We start from the raw sequence: 10,810 nt of genomic DNA, 5'->3' as shown, positions 1-10,810 counted from the left end.
ATTTTTTGTTCCCTTATTCACCTCTTATTCCAGATCTAAGATCAGCTAAAGCTTTTAAAACCCCTGACAAACAAGCATTACGAAAGAGGCTATGTGCCAGAAGCCTCTTTGGAGTAAAGCACACGCCGGGAGAGAGGTGGAGGCACAAAGAACCCCGGGCGGGAAGCCAGTAGGACATGAGAGACGAGCTGGAACTTTTTAACCTCGGCTGAAGCAAACGGGACGGGGATTTCGGGCAGCACTTCAGTGGGGGTTGGGCGTTTATTTCCCTGCGCGGGATGGCTGCGGGAGCGGCACCGTGCCTCGGGGGACGAGCATCCCCGGCGCGGGCCGGACTACAGCCCCCGTCATGCCGCGGCGCGGGCGGGCGGTGGCGGCGAGCGCGCCTGCGCCGCCAGACGTGGCAGCAGCCGCAGCGGCGGCGGGTCCGGAGCGGGTCCGGCGCGGCGGCGGGATGGCAGCGCCGGGGCAGGGCGCGGGGGCTGCGCGGCGCCGCGGGCGGCTCCCGCCGCTCCCGCTGCTGCTGCTCGGCCTGGCGGTGAGTGGCGCCGGGGGGCGGCGGGGGCGGCGCGGGGTGTCCCCCGTCCCCGGGCCGGGGCGGGGGCGCGGCGCGGCCGGCGGAGTTGGGCGAAAGTTGGGAGCGGGACGGGCCCCCGGGGACGGGCCCCCGGGGCCGGGCGCGGCGGCTCCCCCGCCGCTCGCACCCGCCGCCGCGGGCGGGCTCGGCTCGGCACAGCCCGGCATGGCCGGGCTCCGGCAGCGCTGCTCCCGGGTGTCTTCCCAGCGCTCAGCCCGTGTGCCGCTCTCCTGCTTCCCCTTTCCCTTTCTCTCTGCCTCCCGAAGCACCGCCCGGAGGAAGCGCTCCCCGGCGTGCGGCAGCGGCTCCCCGAGCGGCTGCGGGCTGGGGCCCCCGCCTGCCCCGGCCCCGGGGGCTCCGACCGGCGGCGCTTCGGTCCCAAGTTTCGCGTGAAACGCGGTGCGGTGGCAGAGGGTTTCCAGAGGATTTCCCCCGGCGGCTGTGCCGCAGCGGAGCTGCCGCGCTCGGCTTTGTGCACCTGTGTGCGGCACCCCCGCCGCGGGCACCCCCGCCCCTGCGCCCCTCGCATGTGGCGCTGTCCATCCCGCCGCGCTCCCGAGTATCGGGGTGTGCTTCATTGACATTACACTGAGTAGAGTGCTGCTTACCTCAGGGATGCTCCTAGACTTCCAGAAATATTTTAAAGTCTGATTTATTTTTTTTTAATCCACGGAATTTAGCATAAATAGCTCAAAAGATTAATGAAGGCATGCTTTAAAACAGTACTTTATTCCATTTATTGTCATGAACTACAGTTCATCCTTCTGCCTGGGCAAATGAAGCTAATAATTAATAAAAAATTACGTTAATCTTTTTATGCACAAGTGATCTGAAGCGTATTTGGAAAGGCATGACTGTGGAGTGCTCACCTACTTCATACAAATCAAGTGTGGAATTGCTAATTGCCATATGCTTATCCTGTACTAATATTAGAATTGCCTTTGTGGGACAGAAAGATTCAGCCCTGCCTGATGTAGCCTTTTGCCCCTGGCAGGGCCATAGCTCTCAGCTCATTCTGAAGGGAGAAGAAATGCTGTGCATTCTGAACCACTTTTGCATTAAGCTTGATCTAGAATCACAGACCTCTGCTATCTGCACTTCACTGATTTCAAATGAAACTGAAGTCAGGCTGAACTCTCCCTAAATGCTGGAGAGGTCTTAGTGTGGATTTTTTTCCTCTGTGGCTCATCTTTAATATATGCAGTAGTTTTCTCAGTGATACTTGTGGCAGTGCATTCCTCAGATTGAGCATATACTGTGGACCAAATGGAGTTATAAGTGGACTGAATTTTCCCTCCCTTCAAAATAGCTAACCACATGGAGTTATTTCTGGTATTTCCTACTATATCCACTGTGACTGTCAGACCTTATCTTACTGTAACATTCATTTTATGTTAATGTAAATATTTTCCTGTGATTTTTCTTTGTAGATTAAAAGATATTTTCCCCATCTTTCTTCATATGAATCTGTTGTTCCTAATTGTTCTGGCTGCCCTCTTTGACCTTTTGTGTTGCAGAGCTGGTGTTTTTGACATGAGCAGAAGGGCCCTGCTGTTGTCAGTGAAATTATACAAAGCCATTTTAATTTATCCACATTATTATTTCTTACCTTTCTTAATTTGCTGCAGCAGTTTATTTGCTCTGTGATGCTTCATGCTGAGCAGATGTCTTCATTGAGCTGTTGATTCAGCTAATTCTTTCCCCTTTGCTGTGTACAAGTAGTTTAAATTATTTCTTCCAATTTGCATTATCTTGCACTTGAAGGTGTGATTTTTCATCTTGAAATATGTAACTTGCTGTACTTGATGACTGAAAAACTAGTTTACAGCTGTGACATGGCAAAAACTGCTTTTAATTTATTTTGAGTCGATGCAAGGCTGTTAAATCAGGTGGTTCTCAGTGTGTAAAGTTAAACTAAAGGTAATACCAGCTGCTTGGTAGGTCAACGAGAAACATTTTTTCCTTCCAGCCAGTCCTTTTTCATGTATCTCAATGTGTTCTGGTTTTTTGGCTTTTGTTTTGTTTGTTAGATAGTTTTTTTGGAAGTGCTGACTACTTGCAGTGCACCTGGAACAGCAGCTAGAGTTGTGCATGCATAGCACTTCTGAAAAATAGGGCTCATTTTTTGACCCAGAATTCGAGGTGGCTACATATATAAAAAGGAACCTTCAAAGCTGGATGAAAAATATGTCTCATTATCTTCTAATGTAAGCTGTTAATTTGTTACCTTCAGCATCACTGTGGGTGTGTGACACGCAGGTGAGAAAGATGGTGGGGGGGATCTCTGCCTGCTGTAGTTTTATTTCTTGAATGAGTTGGAGAGCCGTGAGGAAGTTGTGGGTTCCCTGTTTGGTTTATCAAGTGGTTGACTGTATTTCATGCTCAAAGGACTGGATTTACTGTTCAAGGCACTGGGAAGGAGTTTTACACCAAGGTGGATTAGCATTTCCTCTGATACACCTGGTGCTGTGCCTTCCCTAGCAGAAGGCAGCCACTGCTTCCTACCGGATTTTGCATCTGGGTCTGTTTGCTTTGCAAACACCAATGAATATTATCTCATACTAGTGTGGCAAAGATCAGTTTGTCTTCCAAGTGTTGGCTTAATGACAGAGAAACTGAGTCAAGAGTCCAGCTGACTGAGCACTGTTGGGAAGCAGATTTTGTGACCTGGTGCCACTCAAACCCAGTGCCTTTAAAGAAGGGCTTGAAAGGAACAATTCCGGCTTCCATCTCCTCAAGTACTTCCTTAATCCTTGTCAGTAGGGTCACTGGAATGCACTAGTGAGCCCTGGCCCTGACTTGTGAATCCAGGCCTGCAGGGAGGGCTTGGCCATGATTCCCTCTGTGCTGCAGGTAGCCCTGCAGCGTGGCAGCAGTAGCTTGCCTCTGGTGAGTTTGCAGGCAGGCTGTGAGCGCTGCTTCACCACTGCAGTGCTCAGGTGCTGTTTCCTGTTGTGGCATTTGGACTTGAATTCAGGAGTGCCTCTTCCCATCCAGTTATTGTTTGTACCACGGGAGCCTCTTTGGACAGTGTTTCCTGGCAGTCAGAGGGAGGGTATTGCAGAGACAAATTCCTTACTTGCTGTCCCCCAGCTGTATTCAGACTTTGTCCTTTCCCTCTTCAAAATATGGATTTGTAAAACTCTGATGTGGGCTATGCTGTGTGTCCTCAGATGCCCTTCCCACATCAAACCTTGGCTTTGTTTCTCCACTCCATGCCTTATGAAGGGATGTTTTCTATCACTGAATTTGGTGATACAGCACCTGTTTACCTCAGAGGCCCTGAGATGTTGGAGGCCCTGCAAGTGTGGTGTCATCAGAACTGGTGTTTCTGCCCAGGGGTGAGTTCATGGTGTCCTGAGCAATTGGTGATAGAAGAGGTGCTTCTGTTGTTGACCATTTCTTTTGCCTTTTGGTGATGGAGTTCCTTGAATTCCTCTGTTTCAGTAAAATGGAGGTAGTGAGGTATTTCTTGAGAGCTGTGGCTGGAGGAATGGAAAAACTCTGGCTGCAAATTGCCTCGCACTCACTAGCATTGCCTTAAATTTCTTGATGAAAGCAGAGTCACTTTGGAAGTAAGTTGTTGTTTACCTTGTTCCTGCCACCTTTTCAAGCTTGTGAATGGCAAAAAATTGTGATAGCAAAGCAAGTCTTTTGTTTTGGCACTGTGTCAGCTGTGAGTGGCTGGTAGCATTGGTGGAGGGTGCTGTGAATTGCACGCTTGCAGAACACAGATAACAAAGGTAATTTAATTGACTGTCTTGATGATGTCCTGTCTGTTGTCTTTGGGTTTAGAGTCATATGGCCTGTTTGCTGGGTGACTGCAAATAGACTTTCTCTCCCCGTCCTCACTTTTCCTGGGTATGGCACACCATAACTGTGGGGTTGTGCTGCTCTAGGATCATCTGTATGCTGGTTTGTTCTGGTGCTGCCTTCCTTTTGCCTCTGGCAGATCACTTCCTTTCTGTGTGAATCTTGCTCCAGTTATTAAAATTAAACTTTGTCTCATATCACCTGGCAGAAGAATGTGAGGATTAATTAGTTAACATTTGTGCAATGCTTTGAAGATAACAAATGCCATATAAAGTGCTAGAGATTTTCAGGTGTTATCTTTTGCCCTCTCTTCCTTATAAATCCCATTAACAGTGGTTCTGTCTTCTTTTTATAGTACCTCCTACGTGCTTCTTGAGTAGGTGGTATTTCTTTAAACTTCTCGAAATCCCAAATTTTAGGGGGGGATTATGTGGCATATGCTTTGCTCATGCCCTTAACTTCTGTAGCCAAATGTGCTTGTTCAGAAGTGATATCTGAAACATTATTTCATCGACAGCTTGTTTAGTATATGTGTGGTGCCATTGCCTGGCTTGAAGAGAGAGAGCTTTACATTCATAATAAGGAGAAAGTTCTTTGTCAACGTTAGTAATTGACCCTATTACAGTCAGTTGTTAATTAGTAAATAGTTGCACGGGTTTTCCTTCACAGAGCATTCGAAACCCAGTGATAAACCATACAATTAATTTGCTACTCAGAGCCCTTAGGAACATCCTTTAGTATAGACTATTATGCCTGTAGCTTAAACCCCACTGTGTAAGAACAATATGAACAGTAGAGTCTAGTCAAATCTTGACGTCTCCATGGTATTTTTTGCTACCTTCTATATTTGGAAAGTGAACATAGCAAGCACCTTAAGTGGAACGTCTTATTTGTAGTGTTCTTCAGCCCAAGTTAGAGAGTACTAAGACACTCTTTGTCAGGATTTTAATTTGCCTTCCTTTGAAAACAAAAGAAAATATGATACTTGCCTCTTTGTAGATATGACCCTCCGCAACAAAATGTCAGTACTGCTTCTGTTTTTTAATTTCTGGAACAGCTTGAGGTAAGAGTTAACTGATACGGATTATGTATGCAGTAAGAATGTGTTCTTCCACAGAGCTTGTGAGAATGAACAAAACCCAGGAAGTGCCCAGTGGGCATCTCTGCTGATGTAAATCTGTTGGGCAAACCCACAGTTTTCAAATGCTGTTGGTCTTGCAGTGCAGAAGTTGTTGATTTTCCTGTGTGTCTGCTGGAGCCCTGCTCACCTGGCCATCCCATGCTGCTGTAGGTGTGGGAGTCGCTGCTCCCCACTCAGACCATTGGTGTTTTTTTGGATTGGTCACAGACATCACTGAGCAGCTGGGAGTCCTCAGCAGGTTGCATTTTGTGTGCCCCTTCAGGGGCAATTGGCAGAAGATGGTTTTGTGATTATAGTGGCATTGCAGAAACTCCTGCAGGGGCCACTTGAGCTGTGACCCCTAAAGTGTGAGACCCAAGAGCTACTACCCTTTCTCTTCCCCACTCCACAAAGTAGTTTTTTACCAGGCTGCCTTGAGATACCTTTGGGTAACAGAGCTAACCTGTCTCCTCCCATCTGATTTGATTAAAATGTTTCTACAGCTATTTTAGATATTAATCATGAACGAAAAAAGGGGACTGTCCTACTTATCACTATCCATCTTGGAAGGCATTTGTTACAAATGGTTCAGTGATCAAAGCAGCACAACCCTGAATGTAAATAGCAGAGGGAGGGCTCCTGAGTGAAAAGCAAGCAATTATTGCACAAGGTCAAGAGTGGTTTGTATGATGAACAAGGAAGATGAAACATCTGCAGTCAAACTGTGATTCTTGTAAACAAGAAGGCTTTTGATTTGAACATCTTGTACTTTTCAGTGGGAAAGAATTGGGGGGAAGGAAGCAACGGGTCAGTTTCTCCCTTGTGCTTGCCTGGAGATGACTTAGACCTGGTATTGGCAGTACATGCACAGTGTCTGCACCACGAGCCCTGGCTGTGTCACCAGCTGATCTGCAGATTTACAAACCTCTGTCACCACAGTACAGAGGTGTCCCTCCAAGTCAGCCTTCTGAAGTGAGGTGCACAGTCCATCACAGGGCTCATTCTGGGAGCTGAGTGGGAAAGGAAAGGTGAGATTTTGTCTTCTTGTTGAGATTTCTTCCCCTTGACCCCCCCCCCCCCCCCCCCCCCCCCATTTTAATGAGGCAGATGAGACCTGTATTTGGAATGTGAGCTACTCCCCTCTTAAAGAAGTTAATAATGAAATAAAATTCAGTCATCTCCAGTACTGCTTGGAATTTTGAGGCAGGTTTCCTCTTCAACTAGACTCCTAAAAAATGCCTTGTCAGACGCAATCTGTTTCATATGCGCAGGGTTGCTGATTGATCATATTTACAGTGGGTTGAGTGCTGTTGTCCCAAAATGAGAATGACACCAGTGGGTGGCTAAGCTAAGGCAGAAATCCGAGTCAATGTCTTCCTGAAAAAGTAGAGTTTAGAAATTGTGGTCGAGTGTAAGGCTGTGTCCCTGCCAAGCAGCAGTTGTGCTGGAGTCTGTTGTCACAGCCCCAGCTATTCTTGATGAATAGTGTGCAAATTGGCTGCTAATTATACATGTGTTAGTATGTGCATAAAAGTTGCATGTTGACATATGGATTCAGGCACCTAAGCACTGTTTCAGCTGCATACCCATTTATACTTTTTATGCATTATTTGTGTCCAGGGAAGTATATATTTCTGGCTCTTGAGCTGGAAATAGGAGAAATAGGGAGTGATTTTTCTGTCCAGTGTGCAGTGCTACTCTTCTGATAGAAATCAAAATTAAATAAGGAAGATCTATTTTCTTGTTTTTAAAACTGTGTGTTTTCATTGCCCTTGATGTAAAATAAATACATAAGTAATTCTCCAGATATGCTGCTTATCCCTAGCAAAAGACCATGCTGTCAGGAAGCTTTTGTGGGGAGCAACTCATAAATTGAACCGGGTTCTATGGGAGCAGTAGTTAAGCATTTATCACATTTAATTTGAATAATAAATGTAAAATATGAAAATACATTCTTGTGGCTGTTTGAAAGATATTCCCTTTTTTCATTTTAAAATGAGATTCAGAGAAGAGTAAAAACTTGAGAAATAGATTCTGCTTTCTCAGATCCTTAATAATTTTGAGAAAACATGGCCTGAGGGATGACCACATTTTTCAATAGTGTCAGTCCTGGAAGTATAATTAGCAAATAGCTATTTGCCTGTAACTCTTTGCCTCTGGGTTTCTGAAAGCTCACATCTTCCTTGGGTACCGATTCTAAGGGAGTGGGGTTGTGGAGTGTTTACTGCTCTTTAACATGTGCATATGTTTGGCAGCTCTACAAGGAATTACTAGAGAGTGGGGGAAAAAAGAAAATTAAACCTTTTTGACTGATCAGACTTCTGCCACCAAGCTTGCAAGATCATATATTTAAATACATTGAAGAACAGAGACAGCTAGAACACATGGGGGTTTTGTACCTTGTACTTGAATAGCTATGTCTCAGCAGTTTTGAATTGACTGTCTTGAGGATTTGGGTTCACTTATGTTTTACTTGAGAGTCTTTCATGCATCTCAGACACTACAGTCACATGATGTGTGACCTATGCCATAAAAATTCTGTGAAAATAAATTCAGATTGCAATCTTGAGCTGGGGAAAATCTGCAGCCTGGAATTGCTATGAGATTTGCATTTCATAGTCTGCCACGTGTAGTCTGTCTTTTTTTGAAGGTCTCCACCAAAGCTTCCTGCATCTGAGAACACCAGGTGACAGTCGTGTCACCGAGCCAGCCATGGATAAGGACCTGTTGTGATAGGCAACTGTGCAAACACAGCACAAAATAAAACAGACCTTCCCTCAGTTTTGTTGCAGTTTCTCATTGCCATAACTGGCAAGGGGGGCAGAGATGTTGCATGTGTTCATCCTACTATGCCTTTTACTTTAGCGGGTATCGAGGTGGGCAGCTTCTTGAGAAAAATACTTGAAGCATTTCTAAACTTTTTGGAGGTGGTCGTGAATAGATTTTAAAGCTTTAGGATGCTCAAGTGACAAGAGAGTTTAGCTTGTTTCTTATTTATAGATTTCCATATGTGTGAATGTAGCACTTCCTGACGCATATGAGAAGAGGCTTCCTGCCCAGGAGGGACTGTCACCTTTCTTGACCTCTTCTTTTTTTAATATGCGCTCATCTCCTCTTATGCCCTGGATTTAAACTAGAAGCAGTGTGCTTGATTGGGCAGTGCCTGGCTGATGAGCTCTCCTGCGAAATGTCTGGAGTAAATCAACCTGAGTCATGACTTACAATAAATTCATATAGCGCAGTACATGCAAATTAGCTTCATTGTACTGCTGCTTTACCTATGGGCTGTGCAGGAACATGAGTTTGGTTTTCTGTGGAAGAGTGTAACTGCTTCAATAGAATTCTTTTTTCCTATCCTCTTAATTTTACATTGTTGCTAGAACTAGTGGCTGCAGCCCTGGTGAGGCTGTAGCTGCTGGTACAGTCATCACGGCTGTGACTCTAGAACAGGGCAAAGCAGCCCCGTGTTTGGGACTGGCATTTGGTAGAATTGACTCCTTGATATCCCTTGCCTTCAACAGAGCTGTTAGGGAAGGCAGAGGTTCTTCTGGAGGTTTAACCATAAACCAGCCTCTTGTTTATTCCGGGGTAGGGTATTGATTAATTTCAGCAGGAGAAAGCTGGAGAATGCGGAACTACTCAATTCTTATCAGTTTGCAAATATCATGTAGTGCAAACAGAATCGGGGCTGGTGAATTTCTCTGCTCAGCTTATAACCTCCTAGTGTTGCTGCAGCTGCCTTAGATGAGCAGGCAGGGCATTTCTGTCCAGCTCGATGCTGTTGGCTTGGACCTTTTGGGTTTTATAACCAGGAAAGGCTGCAACATTAATCTTAATTAAAGGGAGATGATGATTTATTCAGCTGGGTAACTGGTGTGCTTGTATGCACAATGCTTTTCCCAGTGGTTTTTGGGCTAAACCATAAGAACAGAGAGAGCTACTGTAGTAAAACTGTAGGAGAATGAGTAGCATGTATTGATTTGATATCTGGAGAAGAATTGGGCGAAGAAGCAGTGGATATATGCAATGTGACATGCACCTCCCTCCAAGTGCCTGCTGTTCCACCAGCGCAGCGGGTTTTCTGTAAGTGGCAACACCGACAAGGCACTAGTTAAAGCTGTCATTGTTTTCAGAATCCAATTTTTCAAGAAGTTTACAGCTCTGCTATTATAAGGAAAGAAATAAAGGGGGGAAAAAAAGAGAGAAAATTCCTGAAACTGGCAAAAACAGCCTTTCTAGCTGGAAAAGACATGGTATAACTATACTTAAAACCATAAAATGCTGTGTGTTGGAAGAGAGCTTAAAGATCATGACTCTCTAACATCCTTCTTCTGAGCTATTGGCAAGTACTTTAAACAAAGTTTACAGTATCGTTTGGTGTCATGTTGAAAGTGGCTTTTGTGGGGTGTTTTAGTCTAATTGCTTCTTTTTGATAGAGAGTTCACAGACTAGAATATCCTTAATTGAGTCCAGTTTTTTAAGCCAAATGAGCAACCTGTAGTTTCACTTTTTCCCTGTGTTCAGCCTTAGTTTCAGTTAAGCTTATTTTTAACACAAGGCATAAATAAAACTATAAGACACTTGAATAGTTACAAAAATTGAAGGGAAGAGTTTTAAAAAAACAACAACTTAGCTTTAAAAAGATTTGTTAATAATGTTGGATTAATTTCTCCTGTGGAGCCCCTGATATTGATGGTTTTGGGCAGAACTATTCATGTCTGTGTCACCTCACTTAGCCCAGCTATATTTGCCTGCCTTGACTGGCAATACCATGTATTCATCTCAGAAAATACACAAGTGATGCACATACGTCAGCCTGGAGTAGGAAGATTGAGCCCTGGACATCTGGGTTTAGCAGAATGAATCTTTTGGTCAAATTAAACCATCAAGGACATTTATGCTGAAGGTAGAGGCTGACTTGCAAATGTGCTCCCTTCCATCTCACCATCTGACCATCTGGGGCTCAGTGGTGGGATCCCTGCCTGCAGAGTGGGGTAACTTGTTCACTCTTGGATTTTGTTATAGGTGTATTTTCTGGTAACTTCTAAGTTCACAAACATCCTGGTTGTTTTGAGGATGATCTCCGTCTCTGCTTAGCTTCTTTCCATTACCTCGTGTGTCCCAAGATTCCCCTAATGCCCTTTTCTTTTCCACATGTAAAGACTTCTGGCGTTTATACAGTCTGCTTTGTAGGTGCAGGTTTTGTTTCTGAGCCTCAGTGACTGTGGTGCTTGGAAATAGCTGAATTTGAATGAAGTGCGTGCCTGGGGCTGTGTGTTCAGACTTCATTGGCTTAGTCC

The 10,810-nt window shown here is 45.2% G+C and overlaps 1 protein-coding gene across 1 annotated transcript in view; it reads left to right on the top strand.

Annotated features, from left to right (window-relative positions):
* The first annotated feature begins 317 nt into the window (after positions 1-317).
* The window catches only part of PDIA5 (protein disulfide isomerase family A member 5), a 97,891-nt gene continuing 87,398 nt past the window's right edge, over positions 318-10,810 (top strand). The window contains exon 1 of the mRNA XM_038142278.1: positions 318-538. Within this exon, the coding sequence (XP_037998206.1) occupies positions 350-538 (189 nt within the window). The 5' untranslated portion in view covers positions 318-349. The remainder of the gene's footprint in view (positions 539-10,810) is intronic.

This window comes from Motacilla alba, chromosome 7 (assembly GCF_015832195.1).
Source record: "Motacilla alba alba isolate MOTALB_02 chromosome 7, Motacilla_alba_V1.0_pri, whole genome shotgun sequence".
NCBI lineage: Eukaryota > Metazoa > Chordata > Aves > Passeriformes > Motacillidae > Motacilla > Motacilla alba.
This window is presented reverse-complemented; position numbering and strand designations above follow the sequence as displayed.